This window comes from Athene noctua, chromosome 16, assembly GCF_965140245.1.
Source record: "Athene noctua chromosome 16, bAthNoc1.hap1.1, whole genome shotgun sequence".
Lineage (NCBI taxonomy): Eukaryota > Metazoa > Chordata > Aves > Strigiformes > Strigidae > Athene > Athene noctua.
In genome coordinates this window covers 6,672,197-6,700,195 of record NC_134052.1, presented here as the reverse complement: position 1 = coordinate 6,700,195, position 27,999 = coordinate 6,672,197, and the positions used below count along the sequence as shown (strand labels likewise).

General features: G+C 45.8%; 1 protein-coding gene across 2 annotated transcripts; it reads left to right on the top strand.

Moving 5' to 3' along the window:
* The first annotated feature begins 2 nt into the window (after positions 1–2).
* On the top strand, positions 3–27,874 carry SLC13A3 (solute carrier family 13 member 3). 2 transcript variants are annotated; one of them, XM_074920119.1, is made up of 13 exons: positions 3–113; positions 10,572–10,837; positions 11,201–11,364; positions 16,145–16,211; positions 16,966–17,151; positions 18,058–18,183; positions 20,539–20,634; positions 22,417–22,521; positions 23,198–23,295; positions 24,512–24,624; positions 24,986–25,147; positions 25,500–25,637; positions 26,245–27,874. In XM_074920119.1, exons 1-13 carry the CDS (start codon positions 3–5, stop codon positions 26,428–26,430), a joined length of 1,818 nt encoding a protein of 605 aa, XP_074776220.1. In that variant the 3' UTR covers positions 26,431–27,874. The 2 variants fall into 2 exon arrangements, with proteins under 2 accessions (XP_074776220.1, XP_074776222.1); XM_074920121.1 differs by lacking the exon at positions 16,145–16,211 and having other exon boundaries at positions 16,971–17,151.
* The last annotated feature ends 125 nt before the right edge of the window (positions 27,875–27,999 follow it).

Here is a 27,999-nt window from a genome sequence, read left to right as displayed (position 1 = left end):
GGATGGCGGCGGTGGGCGCGCTGGTGAAGAAGGCGTGGAGCGTCCGGCGGTTCGTGGTGCTGCTGTGCGCGCCGCTGGCGCTGGTGCCCGTGCTGCTCAGCCTGCCCCCCAAGGTACCCGCACCCACCCCCCACACCCCCCGGCCCCGGCGGAGGGCGCGGCGCGGATGGAGACCACCGGCCGTGGAGCGGAGGGCAGGCGCGGCGGCTCGGGGCTGCCCCCCGCGGTTGTAGATTGGGGACACCCGCGGGGATGGCGGGGGGAGCACGGAGCAGGGCACACTGCCTGGGGTGCACTGAGCAGGGATGCGGATGGGGGGGCTGCAGGCAGAGACACAGGCTGGGGGGCAGCAGCGAGGGTCCACCAACTAACGGGGACACCAGTAAGGGGACACCAGCGAGGGTCCACCAACTAACGGGGACACCAGCGAGGGGACACCAAGTAACTGGGGGCAGCAGCGAGGGGACACCAACTGAGGGGCACCAAGTGGGGCCAGGGACCGGGAGCACAGACTGGGGACGCTGACTCAGGGCATGGGCCAAGGGTATGGCGCAGCGTTAGTCTGGGGTGTGAATTGTGGGGCACAGCCCTGGGAACACAGCCCGGGGACACAGCCCGGGGACACAGCCTTGGTGCTCTGTCCCACCTCGCTGCTCACCTCTTGCCCCGGCCCCTGCAGTATTTGGCCCTCGTGAGGGTCACCTTGCTACCAGCCAGGGTCTCCTGGAGGGAGGGGGCTGCCGGCTGCGGTGTGCCACAGCTCCTCACCCTTCTGCAGCCACCTGCGAGTGCGAAGGGAGGGAGCGTCCTGGGGTCATCTTAACTCGTTAGGAGCACGAAGGGATCGATCGCTCAAACTGTGTTTATGTGCTTCTATAGACATGAGGAGTTGTAAGGAACCTGTGGCTCAGAATCAGCTGGAACTAAGTGGCACTAACTAGAACTCCTTGCTGATACCTAGCTGCATTATTGTAGTTTTCATCAGTCATGCTCAAAGGAGAGCTGGGGAAACTGAGGTAAAGCAGGTCCACGGCCAGCATCACCCAGCCAGGTGTTCGTAGAGCTGGGGTGGAAGGGAGTGCCTGGGCTCCGAGGCTGCCTGATTGTCCTGTCCCCTTCGCTGTGGGGATTGTCCCTGGTAGCAGTGTGGGCAGGGGGAGAGGGACGCTGCGGGGCTGGAGGTGGCCGTGCAGCGGGGTCCGTGCTGCTGGGCTGGGCAGTGCCGGGGAGCCGCGGGTGCCGCCTGCGCCACTGCGGGTGGTTCTTGGGGGAACCTTTGGTGCCGTGTCTGAAAAGGCTTTGCGGGTAAGATATTTGTGGTGTTCTGCAGACATGGAAAAACTGGTCTTCTGGTAAGATTTGGGCTTTGGCACATGTGTTAGGCTGCACATAAAGCAATCTGTGGCAAAGTTTTGGAGACTGGAGGGTTTCTGCAGCTCTCCCATGTATGTAGCTCTCATGCACCTGGAGGTCCGACCCGTGAGTGGAAATCCACAGGACAGTGAAGTCACTGAGAAATGTTGTGCCATTGAGCTCATTGTGGGCAGGATTTCACTCTTATGTTCTGACTCAGATCCATTTGAGAATTACTTTGTTTACATCAGAAAATGTGATGTTTGTACCTGGTGGTTATAGAATGATAGAGATGCTGTGAGGACACGAAGGTGGCATTTACTTCTGCCTGTATAGTGCTTGTTGGGTGAAATCTTTATGTTTCAGATAGCAAAGAAATCTTCTAAATTAAAAAAAAAAAAAAGAGAAAATAGAATGACCATTGCTTTATTTAGAGATACAATGAGTTAAAAAAGAAAATCCTTTGGATTTAATCTCCCTTTTTTCTATTTTGCGTTATTGGGTGAGTGCTTAACAGGAATATACTAAATGTCTGCCTCAAAGAGCAGAAAGCACATAGCACAACAGGTGCTTAATTCCTTTACAGATTCATAAGTAGATAATATATTTGTACATTCATTTACAGTACTGAACGTGTGACTTCAATTATATTTAATAGTATCTTATTAGACTTTGGCACTTGTGAAATTGTGAGATATGGTTAGAGGGTGAGGAGATGCACTGTACGCTCTGTGCAAGCTTGTGCCTGAACTGCACAGTGGTTAATGGTGAGAATAAATCACAGATGAATCAGGCACTGCGCTGCAGGAAGGCCCTCGATCTAGATGCTCTGTGTACTGGTAGAAGTGTATAGTGTTACACAGGCTGTGCAAAGATTTGGGTTTTCAGGAAAGGGATTTCTCCACATGTACAGAAGAAAAAAGTCTCTGCTGATGTAATGGCACTGTTCATACCCATTCGACTCTTGCAGTGTGCTGGTAGCATGCTCCTGGGTGCGGTCCATGGGGGACCTCATGCACAGTCCAGTCTGATCAGCGCTGTTTTATTAAAGAGAAGCTGGTGGTGGGGAAGTGGAAGTGTTGCAGCTGAGAGGGTGAAGAAAAAGCGGGGCAGCTACGGGCAGGGAAGGAGAGGCCTTGGCAGAGCTGACTGGTCTGCCCACTCGCCTTAGCAATCTGCTCTTCATTTTCCACGGGTGCAAATGCGTTAACAGTTGGTAGCAGTGAGACTGGCTGGTACCTGCATTGGTTGCTGTCAGAACTTGGATGCTCGTGTGACTATTAACGAATGCAATGTTTCAAGCAAGCCTGACTGCCGCTTCACCAAGTTCTTCCTGAGTTTAGCATAAGTGTGAACCTGTAGCTGTGAGCTACCATACAAAATTTTATCTATTTGTGTTCAGGGGTCAGTGATTCATCTACATTTTCAACACTGAATTCTCTCCCTTGTTCAGCAAGAAATGAAACTTGCTGTTGCATCAACAAGGGATTATGTTCTGACGTCTGGGGCTTGCTTGAGCTGCTCACGGGGGGGCTGCAGAAAAGGAAAGGAGCAGGTTACGCTTTTAACTATGATTTAAAAACACCAAGAGAGGGGAACAGTCGAGGGCTCAGCAGGCAAGGGATCTGAGCTGGTAAAGTTTGGAAGTTATCCTGTTGTGTGATGGAAAATGCGTGCCCTCAGCTGCACTGCTTGGGTCAAATGGTTTATCCTAACATGGGATGCAAGTCCAACCTCACACTCTCCTGGGCAGCCAGGTAGCAAGAGCTGCTGCAGGTGTTCCGCAAGCTCCACCTCAGAAGGAATTCAGAAGACTGGGCTGCTACTGGTGTTACTGGGATGCTGTCCCAGGCAGGGCACCCGTGAGAAGCACGCTGGGGTAGGAGGAGCTCTTGGGTATGGTGTAGTTGTGGTAACAACCTTGATACTACTGAGTACTTGCACATCTGGAGCATGGGAGAGTTGGATGGGCTGGAGAACCCCATACTTCTCCTGGGATGGTTGGTGTGCTGCCTCGCAGTATGTAATAAAACTGTCAGGAGGTGAGAAGCAGTGAGGCTCCATCCTTGCTAGTCTCAGGGTGAGGCTTCCTTTGTGAGAAGGTGTCTTACAGGCACCTCTGCAGTACTTTGCTGCTCTAGGGATGCTAAAATCCCACTTCATGTCACCATTTACCTTCTCCCCACTGGGATGCTCGGCAATTTTATCTCCCAAGGGATTTGAGCTGTAAAAAGCCACCTGAGCTTTGGCTTCAAGGGCAGCATTTCACTTGGATCTGGAGACCAAGAAATCATGACCTAAAGCTGATATAACAGAGAACCACAAATAGAATGTAACTTCTTGAATTAGTGTGTACTTCTGAGTGACACCCTGTGGTCTGGGTGCAGTGGATTTTCCAGTAAAATCTACACCTAGATGACATCTCCCTGGAGACAAAATCCTGTGAGAAAAATCATCCATCAAGTCTGGCCTTGCTTGTTGCTGATGAACTCCAGCATCCATACCTGCAAGCTGCTATTAAAGCTCTCAGCTGTCACCCTGCAGTGGTTGTTCTCCAGATCTCTGTGTGAGTCCCTTCACTGAGGGACAATGTCAGGGCTGGCACTGGTGCTGACGTTGCATTGATAGCCCTTGTTTTTATTTGATGCCCTTTGTAGGTTGCAATCACTGGGAGGGAGACTTGAATAAGTGGGTTTATCTGCAATTTCCTTTCTCTTAAATAGAGAAATAAAATTTCTGTTTTGTGGGTGAGTTTGCTGAGACTTCAAGTGTGCTTGTCAAACTGTGGCTGGAAGACGGTCTTGTGTTGGTCACATAAAACAGCAGAAGAAATGCTCTGTGTGGAGCTGCTTCCCGAGAACCAGTTCTCGGGACAAGGGTCTGTGTTGCTTCCCGCTCTGGTTGCTGCTGAAATGGCTGAATATTTGTCCCGTGAGTGGAAATGCTGCGACCCCCCTGCGCGGAGGCTGTGAATGATTGCAAAGAGCTCAGGCAGGGCAGGAGGGGCTGGAGGAACTGTTCTGCTGGAAGGGGCATGGGGGGCACTTTTAATGAGCTGTGCAAAGAGCTTGTTCCAACAGCTTCTAATGAACTCAATGTCTACAGCCTCTTGGCTTGGTAACAGCTGAGGCAGCCAAATCTGCTAAAAGGAGCTCTGAGCAGGCAAATAGGGCCCAATGCCTTCAGAAAACAGACTTGACTTCCTCAGTGGCCATAGAGCAATTTAAAATTAACTTGGACGTAATGAGTCCTCCTGATTAGAACAAGGAGACTGTAAGAACTTCCAGAAGAAAAATGACATTGCTTGCACTTGAAAGCAAAGCAAAGAACATGAACAAAGGCATTGTGGGGAAAGGGGGTGATGCCAATGTAGGTGAATGGGGTGGTGGGCTGGGAGTGGAGTGTCCTGGGAGTTGGTGGGGAGCTGAATCCTGGGCAAGAGAGCACAGCAGGAACACGGGCAGGCAAAGAGGTAGCAGTCAGGAGAGCAGCCTGGCAGGTGAAACGAGTGATTGCAGCCTGGTTATGCATTTCATGCATGAAGTCCATGAATGTGCTTGGTGATGAGAAAAGCCAGTTGCACAAAACTGGAAGCAATGGTCAGTTAAAAGAGATGAGAGGAAGAGCTTCAGTGAGGAAAGAGGGGTGATAACTGGAAGTAGGGTGAGTACCTTTTACCACATGCACTGTGAGCTGCAATCTGGCAAGGGGGCAAGCCTCCTGAAGAGCAGACTGTCACAAGAGAGGAAGTGAAAGCAGCCATACTAGGGGGAAAAGGGAAGTTGAGAAGAGTCAGTATTAACTGTAAGCTAAGAACCATAGAGAACATGAAAAGGGATGTGAAAGAATTGAGGAAGAAATCCCTGGGCAGGGTATTGAGGGTGATGAGCAGCATTTCAGGTGTGTGGCACAAAAGGAATGTGACCCATGGTATTCTGCCAGATGGACAATGCAGAAAAGCCCTATTCAGTGAAGCATTTTTGTTCTGTACTCAGGAGAGTGCTTGTAGTACAATCCTCTATCAGAAGAAGTTGGCTCTTAATGCAATGTTTTTATTGTGACCGTAACTAAAAGGAAATTAAAATACTTGCATCCAACCCTGGCTACTTTAAAATCTACAGGTTTAGACAACTTCTGTGCAAGAATTTTATAAGAGCTGCCTGAGGATCTTTGTGAACCAATAATGATGGAGATCACCAGGACTGCTGGCTGCAGGTCAGGGTGATCTGGAGTCCCTCTTGGGAAGCAGATTCCAAAAAAGGTCTTGAGATGACAACATGCAATTAGTTGAACATGGCTCCCAGACTGGCTACCCACAGCCAAGAGGTGATAGTTGTGTGTATGGACATGTGAAAGTTCCACGGAAGCTGTGGGGATTTCCCAGGCTATTTGCTGAGGTTGTGGCTTTCACCAGAACGTCCTTCCAGTCTGGCTTCCACAGCTCGGAAATGGCTTTGACAAATTGGAGAAATCTCCAGATGAGTAAAGGACTGAAAAACAGGCCATGTGATGAAAGGCTGTGGGAGTTCAACCTATTTCTTTCAAAGAATAAAAAGGCAAGGAGTAACTTGATTGCTACCTTGAAGGCACATCCACCACAAGTGGAGTTTGGATAAGGGCAGCCTAGGCTAAGACATAAAGGAGGAGCATATAAGAAGATGCAGAGGGGTGAAGCTGGCAGATTCCAATTATCACAACATGATTTTAACAGGCAGGTTAGTTAATCATAGGAGCAGCTTACTAAACTTGTGGTGGGTTCACCATCATTGAAAATGTTTCTTTTTTTCTAATCAGATGTGGTGGATCTGTCCTAAAACCAAACCCAAACCCTGATGCTGAAATGAAGATTCAAAGGGGCGCCCTGTTAATCTTACACAGGGTATCAAATCATTACACTGTGTTTTAGCTTCACAGTCCATGAATGTTTGAAGATGTAGGATCTATGGCTGCCTCGAAGAGGTGTGAGCCTTAGACCTCTGAGCCGGGGAAGATTTTTCTCTAAGATGCCCATTTCATTTTTGTCATTATTTTTCTATGTGATCTTGGTCAATTTGCTGACTTTCTCTGAGCTTCAGCTGTCCTGTTTGTAAAATAGAGAAAATGATTCTGTTTTTCTAACCAACTGCAAAATACTTGAAGAAGTTTGAATAAAAGCATTTAATAAGCTTTATGTCTTTTTAGCATAACTCCAGAGCAAAATATCTTCCTTGAAGGTCTTAGAGCTTGTGCCCCTGTGTTACTGGACCCTTTCTAGCCACTCTACAAATACCCAGCAGAGGAAAACAACTCTGCTGGCAGGGAGGCTAGTAACAGGGCTTGGTTTATGTCCAGATTACATAATGTTTGCCAGAGCTGGATTTAGTAGAAATCATTCACATATCCATCCCACTGGAGAGCAGGCAGTGTGAGCGAGGTAGCCACTAGCACAGTCAGAGCTGCAAAGTGAAAACAGTTTGTGAGCGAGATGCTAAAAGCCACTGGTACTTTTTTGTACTGAGTAGTTCTGAGTATTGCAGATAGGATGTTCCTTTGTGATAGCAGTAGGATAAAAGGGCTTGCAAAGCTCCAGTTCAGCCAGAATATCTCTTGGTATTGGGATTGAGGTCCTGGAGGAGCCCTGTCCCCTCTATGCCCCTAGTTTTCCCGGTCATAGGGCAGAAGGGTGATGGGGGACCTGGTGTGGGGGTGATGAGGCCATGATGATCATGTAATGTGCAAAGGTTGATGGAGAAAAAACGGAGCTTGGCAGTGCCAGGGTAGGGCTTCTTTGAGTGCTGGGTCTGTCTGGTGAGGAGGCAGTGGGCACTGGGCAGGTGACACTGAGGTGCCCAGGAGCTGCCTGGGGCTTGTGGAGAACAAGGTCCAGCTGAAGTTCCTGACGTCCCCTTCCAGGCTGGCAGTGGGGACTGATGGCTCATGCATGCCTGGGAGGGCCAGTTCGCCTTATCTGACCCGCATTCCCTGCCAGCACCCCCGTTCCCAGGGGCACCTCATCTGCCCTTCCAGGAGACTTAGTGCTCTCTCTAGCTCTCCTGCCCATGGGAGACTACCCAACGGCTTGGCATCCTCTGCTGTATCTGAGCAGGTCCCCCAGCATGGAAAATCACCGGTGTTTTCAGTGCAGTGAAGACAGGATCTGTGTCTGGAGGGGCAGAGGTTGTTCCCAAGGCTCTTGAGCAACAGAAAGGAGAGCTGCTGCAGTCCATAGCCACCGAGCACTTCCCTGGAAATCATTAAATGGTTATAAAATTAACCCAATCACGAGACCCATTTTAAAGTTTGAATGTGGTACCACTTTACCCCTGAACTTTGATAGACTTATTTTGAAAAAAATAAAAGCAAAGCTGTGGGGAGGTGAGAGAAGAAGAAGGAGTCTGACAGTGACACAGCAGAGGGATCGAAGGATAAAGATCATGTGGGGGTGGTGGCACCACACACAACAGTGGATGCAGCCCAGTCCATCCCTGGGCAGCCATGGCCCTTTGCTAGAAGACCATTCTTCTGACATTTTTTAGCATTTATTGTTTCCATACTAACCAAACTTGCTGGGCACTGGGAGCATTAATTAATTAATTAACATTTGCAAGATATCTTGGAACCAAAAACCTTTCAATTTTATATAGAGTTTGGTTCAATTTTATTAATGGTTTTAATTTTTTTTTATTCTGGGAGTGCTTCCTCCAAAATTATTCTGAAGTGGTCTTGTTCCTTTTTTGTTCAATGATGGTGCTATCTTAAGTGGAAAACTTGTTTAATATAGATGCAATTTGTCTTCTGTTGGGGTAGAAGAAATTGGATAAACAATACTACAGCTTTCTTTTTCAAGTGGCTTGCTGTTGATCCATATAGGTTTCAAAATGTTAGGAAAACCCTCCATATAGCAGTTCTTTCTGTCCTGTTTTGGTTTTACCCCTTGGCTTTTGGTCTTGCAATGAAGCTTAGTTATTAGATTTATGCTACGTTTCACTGCAGTGTTTTCCAGAGCATTTTCCATATACCAGAGAATAAATACATCTTATAATTAGTTTTCTAAATTGTACTTCATCTATTTCATCAAGTCAATTAAAGCCTTCACTGGTATGCTTTTATATCAAGGCATTGTTAAATATTTTCAGTTGCTCTACCCCGTAAGAGATAAAGTGGCTTTATTTGGAAGTTGACTTTGGTGCATCTTTCCTTGCAGAAAATTGAAGAATATTCTGCCAGTGGGAGAAAAAACAATTTATACAGCCTTTAGAGATCAAATGGAAAAGGGCTTAATGAGAGCAAAGCTATTTCTTCAGTTTATAAAAAGAACCAGAGTAAAGAGAAATCAGTTGCCATGGGAATGAAATCACGAATCTAGTGTGCAAACATTTTAAAACATCATTCTTTAGTTTTGCAAAATTTAGCACTTCCAGGTTTGTTGCTCTGCTCCTGCTGGTTTGGAGGAAGTAAAGCCACGGGGAGCTCATGGAAGCTGCCAGGTGCCAGGGCTGAGCTGGGAACATAAAGGTTTTACTTCGCACTATCTCATATGTCATTTTACTGGGATCTAAAATTAGGACTGGAAGTGGTCTTTAATTCCAGATCTTGGGAACTTCACATGACACGTTGGCTCTGCTGGGATGAATGTATTAAAAAACAATCAAAGCAAATTGCTCTCCGTTAGGCGGTATTCGTGTGTCCAGGTGCACTGAAGCACTGGAGCTTTACTAGGAGAACTGCTTGTGAAATGCAAAGCTTGAGTGCTAAAAGCAAATCAGAAACTCTGTCATTCTTGCCACTTTCCAAACATTCACTACAGATGTATTGGACAATAAATCCATATTGGTTTCAGTTCACTTGGATTTATGCACCCAACTGGATGTCAGGATAGATTCTGCTCTTTGGCTTTCTCAATAACCATGGTTATTTTTTATCCTCAGTGTGTGGGTGAGTTATTGGGCTGGTGTCTGCTCTAGGAGCTTGGGGATGACCACATTCAGCTAAGGCCTGCAGTGAATTTTTTGCAGGTGGCCGGGCAAGTTGTGGCTCTGCACTGCTGTCTTGCTGAATGCTCAGATGCTGCAGCTGAGGCCACATTAACCCCAAAACACAGCTCCGCACAGTTCCCAGCCTGCGCTGTTCCCGACCTGGCCATGCCAGGGAGCAGAGCCATCATCTCCCTCCCAAAAGCCCCAGGAAGCCCAGCCCCGGGTGCCGGGGAGGAAGGTCCAAGAGGAGGGACAGAGGTGCCTTTGAGTAACAATCCAACCTGTTCAACAAGCTGGAAAAGAGTGGTAAAATAAATAGCTATGTGGCTTCCAAATGACTCTCAGCTGTTATTTATAGTGCTGTGGGCACTCTGCCCTGTGGTTCCTGACAATATCTCTGTTCAACCCTGCCGTGACCGAGCACAGCTCCGCGCTGGGCTCCCCCCTGCCCCCCCAGGGCTCTCCCCTCCTGGGCTTGGAGCCGTTCTCCTGACTTCTTTCTGTCGCTTGTTATTTCGGCCGTGGCTGTCATGACAAATGGCTTTGGTCTAGTTTGTGCCTTCTGGGTGGATGAATGAATTCACACCATGGTGCAGGGGCACTGGGTTTCTGCCAGCCTTGGCGGAGGCTGGACTGATGCTGGTCATGGGCGAGCTCCCTGCCCTTAGGAAGTGGCATGACACCAGGGCACTTGATTTACTGATTTCCGTAGGGACTGGGGTGGGTTGCTGTGGAATGGTTTCTCACAAATCTTTTGGGAGACTCTGATCCAGGATAAGAAACCTTTCTCTGTGGCTCCTGTTGCAAATGTGGGGCTTCGATACATCCTTCTCAAAGCTTCCATATACATGCAAAGCATGGTCAGTGGAAGTTGAAGAGAAAGCACAAACATATTAAGTGTAGCAGGACCAGATATTGGGACACCTAAGGATGTTAGCAGCAGTGCCTGCTGAGGTTTAGCACCCTAATTCAACATGGAGAGGCAGTTCCTACTCTCCAGAGCTTCCTCGGTTGATGCAGCACATAGGAAACTCAGACAGTGGAGGAGGGTTTGGATTTTGCTGTGTTCTCAGAGGATCAGTGTCAGTCCTGAGCCCGTCCACAATGTAGGGGGAAAGATGTTGCATTTGTTGGAAATGCTTTGGAAGAAATACTGTATCCCTGAAGGAGCAGTTGGTGCATTTTGTTTGTCCAGTGTCTCCAAGTGAAAAGATGTCTCTGTAATGCCACATGTCTTAGTTTTCCTCTCTCCTCCTTTTGCAGGAAGGAAGATGTCTCTATGTGATCCTGCTGATGGCCCTGTATTGGTGCACGGAGGCGCTGCCCTTGGCTGTGACAGCTCTGCTGCCCATTGTCCTCTTTCCCTTCCTGGGGATCCTTCCATCTAACAAAGTTTGCCCACAGTATTTTTTAGACACCAACTTCCTCTTCCTCAGTGGTTTAATCATGGCCTCAGCCATTGAGGAGTGGAATTTACACCGCAGGATCGCACTCAGAGTCCTCATGTTGGTGGGAGTCCAGCCAGCCAGGTGACTAGGGGAGCAGGGGGATCTCCATGGGGGACGTGAGCTGCAGGAGCTCGGGAAGTGGCTCTGCTGTGGTGGGCTGTGATGTGAGTGTCTCCCATACCAGGGGACTGTTCACACCCCTTTTTCCCAGCTTGTTGAGTTTATTCAGCTGTTTGCCTTTGTGCAGAGGCCACTGGAGCACGAGGAGAATCGTTTGGTTCAGCCCCATAATTGTGCTCCATCCAGTTACAGCATAGTCACAGAAGTCCTTCTTCGTATTAGTTTTGTTATCCCTGCCCATGAGCTTTTCTTCTTATAGCTATGATATATCAGAGAACTTGCCAAACTGAAGAAATTCAGCTTTTCCTTTTTTTTCTTTTGCAGACTAATTTTAGGGATGATGTTGACAACGTCTTTCCTGTCCATGTGGTTAAGTAATACTGCCTCCACTGCTATGATGCTTCCAATTGCAAATGCAATTTTAAAAAGCCTCTTTGGGGAGAAAGACACATCTAAGGATATGAACAGGGAAAATGAAGAAAACCAAGGTAATTGAGACAGGGCAGTAGTATAAGCCAGCTGAGTTTTACCTTGCTGCTGTCAAAAATGCCCCATTTTATTGACTTCACTGGCACAAGTACCAGGTTTCTTAGCTGCAACCTGATCTCAGTGCTGGTCTCATTTTAATACAGACTTTATTGCCACGACGGAAGAGCATTGGCATAAAACTCCCTTTTATCCTGCCCCTTCCTCATGGCGTGCAGCAGGCAATGCTTATGTGTTGTCTGGAAACCTGCTCCATAAACCTGCTGCTGGCAGAAGTGACAGTCCAGCTCTGTGGGCAGGTGGTGATGGGATTTGTAGGGATGCCTTGCTGTGGGGACAGCCAGAGCCAGGGAGGGCTCTAGAGTGCTACGTGATGCTGCATTGCTGCAGGGACAGGCAAGGGACCGGCCAGGCAGCAAGAGCAGGGCAAGAGCAATGGCCCCTCCATGGCAGCCCACAGGGCTGCCATGTGCTTGAGGACAGGTGGGTTCTCCTCTGGGTTTTGCTCTTCTCCCATGAAACTGGAACCTGAGCTGTATGAGAAAGGGAGGGTGAAGGGAGGGCTAACAGGTTAAACACCTATTTATAAAGTGCTTTGTGATTTCTCACCTTGATGGTACTGCTCAGTGTTGTTCCTGAGCAGGTCATGGACAGGCTGGGCCGGGGGTATGCAGTCAGGTAGGGTCTTCCTCCAGCCCTCTCTTCACAAGTCATTTACCAGGGGTTTGGGCTTCTGGCAGACAGTGATGAGAAACAGCAAAACAGAAAGAAATAATGAAGTCCCCTTTGCAGCTATTACTGATAGTTGGAGCAGTAGTCACAGCTTCTCTTTCTTGCACTAATTAGTAATTCTTCTGCCCCTGTGATTTCAATGTAATGGCTTTTTGGTTTCCAGTGAGTCCTAATGCAGAAAAATGAGTACCCAGAAGAAGACTCAAACATGTGCATACTCTAATAAAGATATAATTAATCACTCATCATTAATGTCTAGCAGTTGTGAGATATTTGCACTCCAGGTTGCTTTATCACATTTGCTTGATGAATTTTTGACCATTCACATCTATTAAAATCAACCCCACTGACCTTCTTGCTATAATTTCTTATTCTGTAGAAGCATTGTGTTTTGTCATTCTGCCTTTAACCTTCTTGACTCCATCCTTTGAAATTATTTGACTGTGTAGTTGTGACTGTAAATACAGTAGAGTTTGGGAACACATAAAATCAAGACCCCATTGTCCTAGCATTGGCAAGCACAAAATTAACATCCTTGGCTCACAGTGCTTACAGTGAGGAGAGAAGCCAGAAAAGACAAAGGGAGAGGCGTGCAAGTAGAAGGATGAATAAAGTGATGCTTTGCAAATATCATGTGATGGTGTGATGATGTATTTTTCTTTTGAGGTAGAGACATATAAAAGTAAATACGAGCAAAGGAGAAGCATCTGTAAAACATACATCAAAATGCAGGTTTTCTGGTAGACTTTTTATTTGAACTTTTGTATCCTAAAATAGACTCATCCTTTTCTGTAATCTTTCTGAATGGATGAGAAAAACTGAGTCCCTTGAAGGAAGCCCTAAACCTGAAGTCAGTCAAAAGGGATGAATCTGATGTTACAGCTAGGAGGGGAGACGTGCAGGTGAGCTTTCTGCAGCGGGTTCCTGTCGATTGAGTGTCATCTGCAGTCAGGGCTGGTTGCACATCTCTGATAGAGTTGTTGCAGTTAGTTTTTCAGAAAAAGGTATACTCATTTTTATAGTCCAACTGACTATAGTCTGTGTACTAGAAAATACAGGCAGATTTATTTGCAAAGGGGACTGTATTTGGAAGCAAACTTGTACAGTGGCATATGATAAGGTCAGTTTGCAAATCTGCTTGGGTGTGCTTTAATAACACTAGTAGTGTCCAGAAGGCTAAAAAATACTTGGGTGACTAAAAGAAAATTAAAAATATGTTAAAGAATATATACCATGTAAAAGCATTTGATTTTCTGAAGAAATCTCAACAAGTGAATGAACCCAGTTTTGTGAAGCTTTGGCTTACACACACAGTACTAGAATTAAAGTGATGTCTCTGATCAGAGTTGGTCACACATTTTTGCTGACAAGAGAACCTCAAGGTTGCAGTCACTTATGTCCATGCTCAACCATGTGGGCAGCATGTTATAGATCAGTAAATATTTGCATGCTTGTGTCACTGATAGCTAAAATCTGGTGTAGTGTTTTGTTCATTTTGATGCTATTGGCTACTGATGCAGTTAGATGAGCATTGGTGGCTCAAGTCCCATCTGGTTCTGGTTGATCAAAGCAGGGTTTTTTTGACTTCCAGAACTTTGCTTTTGGAGGTGGGTTACAGATTCCCTGCAACTCCATCTGACATCTCCAGCCTTAAACCCAAACAATGTGATAGGTATGTGACAAGCTGGAAACCGCTGTGCTAGGGAGCCTGACCATCTCTTCTGCTCTCTGCCCACTAACCCATCATTTACAATATTTAATTTCTCTGAGCACTTCCGTATCTCCAGTAAAAATCATGAGAAAATATTTCCATCCTTTTTTTCCTGCATTAAGGTAACTTCTGCAAATTCAAGATAAACTGCAGTCAGTGCTTGAGGTGTTTCACTGGGTTGCAGACCTTGAAATGATGTCTCTATGGGGCCATGTGAGAAATGTGCATTTTTGGGCACTTCTGCCTGGTTTGGCTGCCTAACCCCAGCCCGTGCTGGCAGGGTGCAGCCCCAGAGCCGCTGCCTACACACCTCGGTGGGTGAAAATACTCCTTTTAGACTTTTTAACAATAAAACTGTCATTAAAGCCAAACTTAGCTAGGACAAGCCTTTCTGCCTCTAAGGTCTATGAGGTATTTGGGTGAAATGGCCACTGAATCCTTCTCCTGTACCTGTCTACAGCCAGGTCCTACCTCAGGTGTCTTTGGCCCCTTCTGACTTATGGACCTGCAACAATTTTCAACTTCTTTTTTACAAGTTTCGTAGGAAAAGTTTGCTCTACAGTAGCTCTGGCTTTCCTTTGCATGGTTGCCTATTGCAAACCTTCCTTGTGAGATAACTCACAGATGGTCCTGGCGAGATGGGATGAGAGTTTGGGCTTAGAAAGGAAAAAATTTGAAAAATGTTAAGAGGTGGAATGAAATATGTCTCTTTGCAGAGCCAGCACTAGGCTTGAGTGGGATGGCAGTGGTAAGAGGCCTTGGGCTAAATGTGTTGGGGGATCAACAGTGAGCCGCAAATTAATGTTCGTCCTTCTAATTACATCCCTCCATCATGTCATCATTGGGATGAAAGCTCAGCATGTGTGTGTCAAAGCCAATTAACTCCAATTCAGTAAATTAGCAATGTGTAAAACATGACTTTGCAAAACTCCTTGGTTCACTGAGCTGGAATGAGCTCCATGTCTTCAGCGCACACGTGAGTGAGTCCAGAGACTTTGACCACTGGCCCCTCTCCGTGCACTGCTTTTGGTCTCCAGCGCATATACGGGCAGAAGAGGATCGTGGTTTGGCCTGAGGAGGGGGGCAAGGAAATTTGGGGCCTGATGGGGTGGCAATGACAGGAAATGGGCTCTGCACACAGTGGTCTGCAGACCCCAGGGAGGTGCAGGAACACAGGCCTCTGGAACACAAAACATACAAAGAACCCTAGGAAAGGCAGCAGTGCCAGTGGTGACGGGGAAGGGCCACCTGAGCTGAAGGTGAATAAAACTCGCAGGTGCTCCAATCCCGAGGAGGACTATGGAAAATGGGGTTTAATGGCACAGCTCTACTCCCAACCTCAGGAAGTCAAGCCAGGAGCCAGAGATACAAATGCCTCAAGCGTTGGTGTGAGATCTGGTAAAAAAGAGTGATTGTATTGCATTTCTGTCTTTTGATTTCTCCTACTTGAATGTGTGTTGTAGAGTGGTGTGCACCTCGCAGTTTACTGCCAAACACAACACTGGTCATTCTGGTCAATATAGACCCTTTCCCCAAGCGCTCCTGTCCTGCTCCTGTTCCCTGCATGGTGATAAGCAGGGCAGTGAGGCAGAGCCTGTGTGAAATATGCAGGAGGGTCCCTGGGAATTGGGTATTCAACAGACTTCCCCTTGGGGTGGCCCTAAACTTGTGTTGAGGACCAGTCTCTCAGCCTGCAGGGTCTGTCATTTATGGAGGGGATGATGGGCTTGGGAATGGTCCTTGCTGTTGGGGTGGATTTCAGAGGACCTGGTATGAAGCCTAATCCCCAAGTGTGCCCCACTCTCATCTTTAAAGAGTGAATTAATTACAGCTTTACAGTGACTTTACACTAGGTGTCTGCAGGGGGTAAAATTCTTATCCCTTGGGAACAGAGCTCTGCAGCAGGGAGTGCTCCTGCTGTCCCTTGGAGAACATGCCTTACAGATACATCAGGCCCAACAGTTTTTCTTCACAAGCATGAGCTATGGTTACCCCCCAAAAAAACCCCACCCCAAACCCATGACTTGATAAGGTACAGCCTAAAGCTCCTGGTCACGTTAGAGGATCCCAGAGTCCAACCAGTTGCAGCAGTAAAAGGACCAAGCACCTCTGGGTGTTGGAGGAGAAGCTGTGTGCTGCGGTGGGACCAGAGTGGTGGCAGGAGGAGACGGGCTCGTTCATTCCCACTCCTAACCCCCTCCCTGTGGCATGAGCTCACCCTTCCTTTGCACAGGCCCTTCTCTGTAAATGGCAGTTGTTTCCTCAATTCCTCTGTTTGGTTCAAGGAGAATTTTCTAGATGCTTTGAACTGTTTTAAAGTCCTAATCTTTCTTTTTCAGCATCTTTACAGCAGAATAAACTTTACACTGTACCAACTGAGATGCAGTTTCTGGCAAGTACTGAGGAGTAAGTTAACTATAAAGTTTGTATTAGAAAGTTGAGAGAGAAAATTATCCCCTGAGCTAGACCAAGTTTTAGGAATTTGAAATTCAATCACTGAAATGTTTTGATTATACCAAACATCCCAATCACTAGCAGCCTGATGATAGAAACCCTCTTCTGTGTGTCCAGTGTCCCTCTGCATGTCCAAATAATTGCAGAGATTTTCCAGCCACTCTGAAATATTAGCCAGAGGTGTCTCCTCCTGGGGAATTGTGCCTTGGTTTTCTCAGGAACAGCAAACATGTGAAGGCAGTGATGTAAAACCCACCAGGGTTTACTGGTGATGGTCCTACTTTGTTAACAATGATGGGAAGGAGGCATCTTATCAGGAACAGATGTTTCTTTCCTCTCAGTGCTATCGTTTTTGGTTTTTTTTTTTTGTTTTGTTTTTTTGTTTTTTTTTTTTTTTTTCCATTTAGCAGTCCTGTGGACTTTATGCTAAGTATTACAAGTTGCTGAGTGGCTGGGCAAGGCACGTGCACCCTCAGCTCCTACAGATGGGTGCCGAGGGTGCTCTGCCCTCTGTAAGGCTGCTGGTCCCACGTGGCAGTTCACTGAGCAGACCCCTCTGCTGCTCTGAGCTGCTTAGGTGCCCTTGAGGACAGCGTTAGCTTGGATTTCTAAAAACTGGGAATTTTCCTTCTGTCAAGGCTCTGAAGTGGTTGCACTGTATTTAAACCAGGGCTTTCACCGGATTCTCTTTTGGACTATTTTAAAGCAAAGATCTGACGGAGGAGAAGGAGGTTACCAGCGATGTGCTCTCAGACTTAAAGAAGGAGGAGGAATACAAAACAAATATATGGAAAGGTTTCCTCATCTCAATCCCATACGCAGCCAGCATTGGAGGTACAGCAACACTGACAGGAACTGCACCAAACCTCATCCTTCTGGGTCAGCTGAAGAGGTATGGGAGGCCATCCTGGAGAACCCTGTAAATCCTGGAAAACAGACGTGTTCTCCATCCCTATGGGAAATTTCCTTCTGTGCTGAGAACTTGTTTGAAAAATGTATGCCCTTCCAGAACATTTTGGGAGATTTTGTGAGCAGTTGCAAGCAGAGAGTGCTTGCAACAGCCTTAGCTGTAATAAGCAGGTTTCCAGCATAGCCTGCCGGGCTGTCAGCCAAGCTGGTGCCTGTGTGCTTCCCCTTACTGATGCTCTTAATCCCATTGAATTTAATGGGGCTTGACTACATGCTTACAATTAATATGGTAACTGTTTTGATGAAACAGGCCGTGTAGAGTTTTGAGAACAGTTACATATACAACTTTATGGTAGAAAGGAAAATAAGGAACCCACTACTTCAGGCCTGCTTTCTTAGTCATAGAAGATGCCTGCTATGTGCATAGGAACAGAGATATGTACCATCCTAAGTGTACACAGGTGTTTCTTTGCTGGCCTCTACAAGTAGGATGTTCAGTCTCTCCTAGGCATGTACAGCATCCCTATGAGGTTCACATTCAGGCTCTTCAGCAGTTATTGTAGCAGGGTTTAATCCTGGGTGCTCAGGAGCATCAGTATGTGAGCATCAGCCCGTCTGGAGAGAGATTTTCAGATCTTCCCTTGCAGGCTTGCACAGCTGGGCTGGGTGAGCTGTGGGTGGCAGGGTGGCCTGGAGGGGTTGTCCCAACACAATGCTCCCCAAATCTCTTGGTGCCCAGATAACTGCTTATGCACACAGAGAAATAGTTTTTAAATGCACATGGGCAAGTTTGTAGGATGTTTTGCTGCTGATTTCAGATGTTTGTTTACCCTTAAATTGAAGGGTTGTTTCCCTTCTTTCATTAACTTGATTTTTCCCGTTTGCTTAGTTATTTTCCAGAATGTGATGTGGTGAACTTTGGTTCTTGGTTTATGTTTGCATTTCCTTTAATGCTGATTTTTCTTCTCCTGGGATGGCTATGGATCTCCATCCTGTATGGAGGAATTAACCTGAGGTATGTTTATGCTTACTATACGTATACGTAGTCTGGTTTTACCAGCATTGTGAAATATATGTTCATCACAATTCTCATACTGAATCTACTGATAACACCCAGGATCATCTGGACAGTGGGGGATTTCATAACTAACTTCAGGATGCTCATGCTATAAAAAGTCATCTATTTTTAATAAGCTGATACGCAACAGGAAGGTTTTAAAGATACCTCATAGCTACATGTACTTTATCTAACAATTACATATGTGTACAGAGTATGTATTATATATTCATTCAGTTAAACATACAATTTTTAAAGATTGCTTTACTGCCTGACCTGGGCCTGTAAAGGCCAGTGGCAGATTTTCATTGACAGAAGGGAAAGCAGAATCAAACTTTGGAATTAGTAGCAAAAATCTCCTAAGGCATAAAAGAGCCAGGATTTGTTCCTGGAGCAGAAACTTTGGTTTGGAACAGATTACTTCACAACAGGGCTTAATTTTACAACAATGTGTTAATCTGTAACTGAGAATAACATGTTTTTCCAGTAAATCTTTGCTAGATACATGCAACCTCTAGTGTACACTACTTAAAATGGTTGCAGCATTGCCATGCTGGTTCATCTGGAGCCCTTTTTTACCCTGCACACTCTCGTATGTGACAGTAACAAACTCACAGTCCTGCTTCCTCCAGGGACCATACAGAATTTCTAATATTTAGAAAAGTCTTTAATTGTTATTTTGAGTTAAAAATGCAAATAGAAGAAGGGGGGAAAAAGAGAACAGGTGTCCAAATATTTACATTGTCTCAAAGACGGGAAAAAATCAATGGGAAAGTTTCAGTCCAGAAAATGCCAAACCGCCGGTCCTTAAATTGCTCGTGGGGCTTCATGGGAGGCTCTGCGTGCTGCTCTGGGATACTCTGCTGGGTTGCAGCCACCCAGGCCTGTGCTGCTCTGCATCATGTGTCCCAGCCTCATGCGACGTGGGCCCTGAATTCCCCGGCCCTTTGGGGAGAGTTGGGGAACAGCCCCGGCATCCTGCCAGCATGGCCCCGGACAATCAGGTGAGGGAAGAGGTAGCTGTGCTGGCCAAAGCCCCTGGTGAAATGCAGAACTGCTCTTGTGCTCAGAGAACGTGATGCTTTTTGTTTTGTTTGGCTCATCTCTGTCAGCACAAAGCCCAGCTTTATTGGGATAGCTGGGCCAGTGCAGATACCAGTATTCCCCAGTGGTGAGGTGTCTTGGAAGAGACATTGCAAAGCTGCACAAGTACAGCTGAGGTTCTGCAGGACTCTGGTGGGCTGCTTTGACTGTAACAGCTCGGGGGTAGTGGCTGGGCTTTCGGTGTGGGCACGTCCTTGGTGTCTGCAGCACAGTACAGGCAGATGGACATCGCTGCAATCGCAGGTCAGCTTCGCTGCATCCAAAAGACATTAAAAGGCTTAGCTGTGGGCTGGCTGAGCTGAAACTGCTGTTAATAACACCCCCCCACCCCCCCCCCAAAAAAAAAAAAAAAAAAAAGTTAAAGGGTCAGGTATATTTGAGGTTCAGGAACTTCTGAAGGATCAACTGTTCATCCATATAGAAGACCCAGCCATGATACCCCTCTGAAACAGTGAATGAATTAAGGAAGCGCAGGCACCACGGGGCCAGATGGATGCATCTGATGCAGAAAGTTGGGTCTGTAGGTTTAATCAAGGCCACGGGCAGGGTTAGAAGTGAGTTTCAACATCATGGGATGTGATGGGAGATGGAGTGTGAGATATGAATATGTCATTTGTATGCACATACTACAAAGGACCAAACAGTGTGTGCAGTCAGCATGGCTGGGCTAAGAGTCTTAGCCAGGAGCACATTAACATTCCTGGCCAGTTAGAAATGCCTCACATTTTTGCTGATCCTCAGCAGCATTCTGGGATCACCCAGGAAATTGCAAGTGACTTGAGAAGTGAACGGACAGATTAATTTTCTTTGTTACCCTCTTCCAAGTTCTTCTGCCCAAGTAGGTAACTGCTAGAGATGTGGAAATCCTGCAGTGTTGGGACTTACTTTTGACAATCACAGCCCGTGCTGGAGGAAGCAGTTCAGAATATAAATGAGAGGAAACTTCCTAACCTCTGCAGGGTCTCCTTTGTATGAATGCATAGAGAAAGAATATATAAAATAGGGCCTTATTGCCTTTATCTGCACCAGAGACCTTCCTCATTAGTCTTCATAATCTGAAGAGAATGCAAACAGAGCTGCCAGAGATGCTCAGCTCTTTGAAACTTGCAGAGCAGGCACTGGAGAAGTACCCCAAGTCATGTATATGCAGCATTTACTATATGTCAGCTATGTTAGAGACATGTAAAAATGTAACTGTGTTCTTGGCAGGGGCTGGAGAACAAAGAAGTCAAATATAAGAGTGGATGCAGAAGCCCGAGCCAGAGAAGTGATAAAGGAGGACTATCAGAAACTGGGTCCGACAAAGTAAGTCATAAAGGTGGGACTGAAATGAAAAAGAAATCAAGCGGGTTTGGAAATGTCCTGTCTTAAGAGTGGAGGACTGGGGGAAACGCAGTTTTTTAGAAGAAAGTGAAATATATCTTTGCACTCAGCGTGTTCGTAACCTGCTGAAGTTTGCTTTTTGAATGCTCCAGTTTCTTCACCTTTACTAACATGAATAATTGCAAATAGCAGCTTGTACCCAAATCTTCTCAAGAACAAAGTTGATATTATATAGTGAATTCATGCTGGGTTGTTTAATTACTGTTTGTAATTTTTCTACTCCAGGGACAAAAACAATCCTGTGTGCGTTATGTACTAACCAACACAGGCTGACTTTTGAAGGTTTGCGCATACTTGTTCTGCAAAGCAGGAAGCATTTGCTGAGAAGGCTGGTGAATCATATGACAGATATGAATCATGTGGACTGTGGATATACCTTAAGAAATCTTAATAGCTGCTCAAAGAAAGCATATGGAAAGAAGTCAGATCCATGCCATGGAATACATTTTTGTTTTCTGACTATCTCCTTCAACTGTATTAGTCAGGTGAAGAAAGAACAAGAGACTTTTAGCTTCTTATTGTAGTTCCTCAAAGGCCTTGTCTTCTGGTAAAAGCTTGGTGCAAATTGCAGTGATGGGGATCATATTTTGGAGAAAGGAACCAGCAGAAAGAAACATGAATTTTATACTTATGAGAAATGCCAGAAAAGAGTGAAGCTGGAGAAGTTCAGTATCTCTAGAAATCAAACCCTAGGTGTGTCCAACCAGCCACCGATATTCTGGGCAACCAGGGCTAGTGAAGGTTTTTGAAACTGTAGGTCTTAACCTTCAATGGTTTGTGTTTTTCCATCTGTAAAGTAATATTTTCATATTCATGGCAATGCTGTGAAGATTCAGTGATGTTTGTGTCATGCTATCGACATTGTAATTATTGCTGTTGTGTGGAAAATGGAGTGGTTCTTCAAAGACAATTGTCTGTGCCTGTGCTGTAAGTGAAAGAAATTGGTTTATATGTTCCATTCAGTACATTATCGAGCAGCCTGCAAAATGTCTCTGAAAGAATCAAAGTCCCCCTTTGAGGTCTAGGAGTGAGAAAGTCCATTAAGCTGTGCTCTACCAATTTGATTAGCAACCCCATAACTTAAAATCAGTGCAAATGGCCTCTTCCCAGTGGTTTAAATGCCCTTCCCTGTGCTTGGAGAGATTTTAAACAGTGTTTTGAGGTATTGTCTTGGTTAACTCTTGACTCCACTAGATACTTAGTGAACATTGCCATTTTACCCTGCTGTTTGTCATATGTCTAAGGGATACTGTTAAGGTTTTGACCTTGTAAAAGTTTGTTCCTGCTGTCTCTTATATGATTTGAATCTCAGCCATCTTTTTACATCACTTGAACTGGAGTGAAACCATCCCTAGCTGACGTGTCTTAGGGACATCTCAGAGGGCAGTGGTAAGAGGCATGACCATGAGAAGCTGCTTGGCTCTTCTCTGCCCCAGCCAGAGGGTTAACCTTGCGTACACCTGTTGTAACATCTGAGCATTCCTGATGCCCATCTTGCCTCTCCTTAATGTCTTCCAGTAAGAGATAATTGCTGGCAAATATTTGCAAATAGATTTACAATCTAGCCCAATCTTTCACTGTAATTTTTAGAAAACCAGCCTAGCTTCTCACCCAAGCTGCTGCAGCCTGAGCTCAATACTTGAGCTAGCTTTGATCCACCCCTTTAGGACTTCAGCATTTTAACTGCGTTTCTTTTCATTTTAGGTTTGCAGAACAGGCAATTTTCTTCTTCTTCTGCATGTTTGCGATCATGCTTTTTTCCAGGGATCCCAAATTCATTCCAGGTTGGGCAAGCTTGTTTGCACCAGGGTAAGATTTTATTTTCATTCCACTGTCACATTTTTCAATAACATTTCCAACTCTTTGACATTCCTGGGTTTCTGATTGGATTGCTTAACACTATTACTCAGGTTTCCTGGAATAAACTGCACTTCAAGTAGCAGAGCCAACTTTATTGTTTCTGTCTCCTGGAGGAGGTACATGAAGCCCAGTGGGAAGTTGGCATCTGAGGCCATCCCTAGGGTTTTAATGTTGCAAACACTGTTTATAGGTACATTTACAGTGAAATATTGAATTCTTTTCTGGATGGACCCTGCCTTTCACTTTAGAGTCTGAGTATTTTGCAAAGAGCTCATATAAATAAGATGTTCTGGTCTCTGCCCCTCTTCTTCCCTGTAATGAGCTGAGGAAACTTGTCCTCACAACCCCTCATGGACTGACCCTGACTCTGCAGTCAGAACAACCAGAGCATCAGTGTGGTGGGGATTAGATCTTGTTTTTTACATATGTAGGGCAACTTTTCTAGGAGGTTCACAGCCCGTCGTAGAAATGTAGCTCGACAGGGAATTAAAAAGAACTGTGAACAACAAGTGTTGTTCAGACCTGATGGAAACTTATAATCTTCTTTGGTAAATCCCTGTTCTCATAAACTTTGTAATTCTACAGGCTTGTGCTTCTTACACGTGTTTCTGCTGCTTTTGGACAGGTTTATCTCAGATGCAGTTACAGGAATCACCATTGTGATTATACTGTTCTTCTTCCCTTCACAAAAACCTTCCTTCAGGTGGTGGTTTGACTTGAAAGGTGAGTAGGAGACCCCTCTGGGCAGGGACTCAGCCCTTGCCTGTGTTCTGGCAGGGCAGGCATGGAGCAAGAGCCAAGACTATCCCTTGGACCTGCACCAGCCCACAGCAGCTGCACTGGCCATCTGGAGCAGCGTCGCTTGAAGGTCCGATTTGATCCTACAGAGGCTTTTTTTCTGAAGTGTCAGAAGAGGTTTAGCAGTCACTGCCCTGCTGCTGATTGCAGGAATGACTCAGTTGCTCATGTAGCTGTCAGAGATGATGCCATGGTGGGTTGAAGCAAGCTGAAATTGGTGTTGATTGACCATAGCAGACATGATTGTGAAACAGAGGTTTGATTGCTGACTCCCAAACAGCTCCTGTCCCGCAGGGAAGAGCATGAACCTCTGACAGGGCAGAGCTGGGTGAATTGTCCATACTCAGAAATAGGGGCCCTTCCTCAGTTCCTAGAATGATTAGAATTTAAACTCCTAAAGCCCAAAATCTCCAGCAGGTTTTGCTACCGGGAGTCTTTTGAGGTCTTGGGTCTGTCCTCTTGAGTAGCAGTGAGGTAAAATTTTTAATTCATAAGCCACTTGGAATAAGAGATGGTCTTAATATGGAGATGCAGCTGATGAAGACCCTTCATGGATGGTGCAGCACTGCCTGGCATCTATGGGAACAAAATACAGGCTGCTCTGAGTCATACACATTTGTTGTGTTGTCCATATGCAGGAAGATGTTTAATCAAGCCTCCTCTAGATAAAGATGTGTGCTCTTGTTCAACAGAAAATCACAGTCCCATTAGTGCATCCTTCCATATGACAGAGCTCACTTCGTCATGTATTAAGAAATGGCCTTTAGTGTTGATGAGCTCTTTGCTATAAAACTTACCAGCTGTTGAATGGCAAGTGAAGAATTAATAACATCTTCATAATTCAAATGGTAGAAAGTGTCTTCCTTCCATGGACTCTGTTGAGTTGAAGACAGTGTTTATGTCTGTTACAGAGAAAAAATTAACCTGATATTAAATGTTCCCTCAAGAAAGCCTCAAAGAAAACTTTAAGTGCTAGAATTTCTAAAATTATCTTTTAATTGTTTAGCTTAAGACACTCCATATGTATATTTTATCAGCAACTCATGGTTAGTGAGCTTCAGCTCATGATACTCTGTCAGGTGATGACTGATGTGTTCCTCTTTGGGTGTGTGTTTGACATGGGGGTTTTCTCTTCATTTAGCACCAAACACTGAGACACAGCCCTTGCTGACTTGGAGGAAGGCCCAAGAGACAGTGCCCTGGAACATCATCTTGTTGCTTGGAGGAGGATTTGCCATGGCAAAGGGCTGTGAGGTGAGGCTCGCCGCAGATGCAACATTGCAGTCATCCTGCACAACAGAGTTGGATTTTATAAGGGTGTCACTTGGGGTTCTCATTTGGCTCTGGCCAATTTGCATCTTTGGAGTCATAACACTTGAAGGACATGTTTCTCAACTCCAAGTGACAACAACGCACAGCAGATAATTAAGGAGGTTAAGAGATCTTGCAACTGTTTTCAAGCTGCTTGCTGTTAAATACCCTCAGGACACTGCCCATAGGTACTTGTGTGGGTTGGTGAAGGTCATATGTAATGTGTAGTTCTAGGAGAGGATCAGTTCACCTGCAGAGACACAGGAACACTGCTCTCCAGCTTGTTTGCTCTCCCCGTCTGCAGGAGTCCGGTTTGTCTGTCTGGATAGGAGGCCGGCTGCATCCCTTGGAGGGTGTACCACCGCCCGTGGCTGTCATCCTCATCACGATTGTCATTGCCTTATTCACGGAGTTTGCCAGCAACACAGCCACTATTATCATCTTTCTGCCTGTCTTGGCAGAGCTGGTAAGGTAGTCCCATGGCAAGACTGGCTGCTCCTCTGCTCCCCTCCTCGCCCTGCCCCTTGGATGGGCAGGTCTGTGTTGTGTCTGTGTTGGGACGGGCACTGTGTGGTTCTCCTGCTCCTGGGCTTCAGGCACTTTGGAATCCTTGGGAGCAACAAAGCAAATGCCTGTAGTGTAACATGGGCACTGAAAGATAATATTCCTTCAGATGTTGTTGTTGAGATACGTGATTATTTATCACAGAGTGTGGGATAGGGTTCTGCATGGTGCACTAGCTGTTTGCATTCTTTGATATATCTTCTTATGACTCCTAATCCCCAAGGTGCAATTTCTCTTCCCTTCTGTTTTTCAAGGCCATTCGTCTGAAGGTAAATCCCCTCTATTTAATGATACCAGGAACTATAGGATGCTCCTATGCGTTCATGCTGCCAGTCTCAACACCTCCTAACTCAATTGCATTTTCTTCTGGACACTTGATGGTCAAGGATATGGTAAGTTCTTTTAGATATGGAAAATGCTGAAAACAGTCAGCCTGAGTGGAGTATTTAAAAAAGGAATTTTTTGCTTTGTTATTAGTTCAATATGTAGCAAAGTGAAAAGACAGAAGTCTGATACTGTTCTTAACAGTGTTTGAAGGCACAGGGATATGGAAGCAGCCTGTATGAAGTCTGTCCCTGTGAAATTTGGAGCCACCAAATTGTCTCCAAATGGTGACAAAGAGGGTCTTGAATGTGTTCAGCATCTCCCAGACACTGCTCCTGTTTCTGCTAATGTCAGCAGCTCAACTTTCATAGGTTTCTGGATGCAGGAAAAGTTCCCCAGCTCAGTGAAATAAAGCTTATGAGTAAAATTAGGCTCAGTCCCAGTTCCTGCTCACATTCCTGAAGCAGGAACAGAAGCTAAACAGATGTTAATATTTTTGATGGATCAAAGCTTGGTAAGCATCTGCAGAATGGCCTTTGTGACTTAAGATGTTGCTAATATTAACGGCAATTAAGCCTTCCATTTTTATAATGTTTATATTCCAATAGCTTCATGCTTCACATGCTGTGGATGTCCAGTCTAAACTCAACAGTTGTCTTTGTATTTCTTTTGTAGGCAAGAACTGGGTTGCTCATGAATCTTATGGGAGTTCTGCTTCTTAGCTTGGCTATGAACACATGGGCCAAGAGCATCTTTCAGCTGGGGACCTTCCCTGCATGGGCCAACATCCATGCAGAAAATGCCACCTCACTCTTGACAGCTGTAGAAAATGTCACTTTAAGTGCACTAAATAAAATATGAACAAAGTCACCCCTGGGGAAGGACTCACTCACTTAGGACTTGGGCACTGGAATTGTCAGAGTACACACAGGAGGAAAGCCACGTGGCTGCTCACACTGTGTGGGACCCTCTGGTTTAATTTTATTTTTAGAAATACTGGTCAGTGTCACAACATCCATTTGTTATTTTCTCTGGAGATCTTTCCCCACCTTCCACAGGTACAAATCAGACTCTCCCAGAGTCCATCTGTCGTAGGTGGTTTTTAACTGGACAACCCTGTAAGTGTGGAGCACCTTTGGGTAAATGCCTCTCCCCCCATGAAATCTAGCGAGCTTTGCTGCTCTAGCTTCTGATACCCTGCCTTGTTTTGGAGAGTACCTCTGGGAACAGGGTGGAGGCAACTGGATTATTTAAATCCAGCCTGATGTGAGTGAGTGTATCAGAATCTGGCCAGGGGGAAGGTGGTGTGGCTGTGTGCTTCTAGCAGGATGTGAGGGATGGGGTCTCGTTACCATCTTGTGAGTAATTCTCTCGTGGAGGATGAAGACTCTTTCTTCAGGTTTGTGTGTGAAGGCATGATTCAGGACACGTGTTGCTAGGACTTGGTGCATTACTCCAAGCTTTGGAAACAGGAAGGCAACAGTTTCTTTCCAAACACATTCAGTGTTTTGAAAACCTGAGACAGTAATTGCTGCCTGGTTCTTTGCACTGAGTACACAGGTGGGGGTTTGGGACCAAATTAATTTCTGACGTAACTTTGGACATCAGTGGTGTTTCACTGTTGGTGAATGTGGCCAGTCTTAGGTTTGTGAGGTTGACTCACTCATGAGTGAACCACTGAGTCACAGGTCAATGGACAAGTTGCACTGTAATTTTATAGACATTTCAGAAAAATAGGCTTTGATTCTTAACATCTTTTAAAATCAGATTGCTTGAGTACTTTCAATGAAAGCATTGCAAATTGACTGTGATTTTAATCACCATTTTATCTGATTTTTAAAATTTTCTGTAAGAATCTAAAATATTTAATTTAAAAGATTGAAAGATGAAGGATATGATTCTTGGTTTAGAGATGGTGAGTGACTGGATCCCTGTGCTGGGACAGATTTCTCTGATGATGGAAACTGGTGGAGCTAGCAAGGCAGACTGGCCCAGGGTTAGGGGTCCCACGCATCCCCCCCTGCTCCTGTGCTGCTGATAAACCCCAGGGCTGGGTGGGAGAGCTGACAGGGCGATGCTCACCAGCCACAGCGACTGCTGCGGGACATTATCCCAGGGTTGCATGGTAGGTGGGGACTTGTGGGGGTTGAACTGAAACTGCTAAAACCAGTTGAATGTGGAACTTTGATCAAGTTCAAAAAAATCCTCAATGTTCAACAAAATTCTTCAGTTCATCAAAATCCTTAATGACTGTGGAAAATGTACAATAAAGCACATTTGTTAGCATGTCACATCGTCCTGTTTGCTCTGTAGATTGGGAGGAAAAAACCAAAGCCTGAGCCTCCCCCTCCCGTCGCTTCACCCCCTGATTTGGGCAGTGGTTCCCTAGGAGGGCAGTGAGGTGTGAGCAAAACGGAGCCCTGTTAAGCA

What these genes read in the sequence shown, in the direction of transcription:
- SLC13A3 (XM_074920119.1), top strand. Translation starts at nt 3, where the DNA reads ATGGCGGCGGTGGGCGCGCTGGTGAAGAAGGCGTGGAGCGTCCGGCGG. An exon ending in GTGGTGGTTTGACTTGAAAG is followed by an intron (nt 23,296 to 24,511) that starts GTGAGTAGGAGA and finishes CTCTTCATTTAG; the next exon opens with CACCAAACACTGAGACACAG. An exon ending in ACTTGATGGTCAAGGATATG is followed by an intron (nt 25,638 to 26,244) that starts GTAAGTTCTTTT and finishes TTTCTTTTGTAG; the next exon opens with GCAAGAACTGGGTTGCTCAT.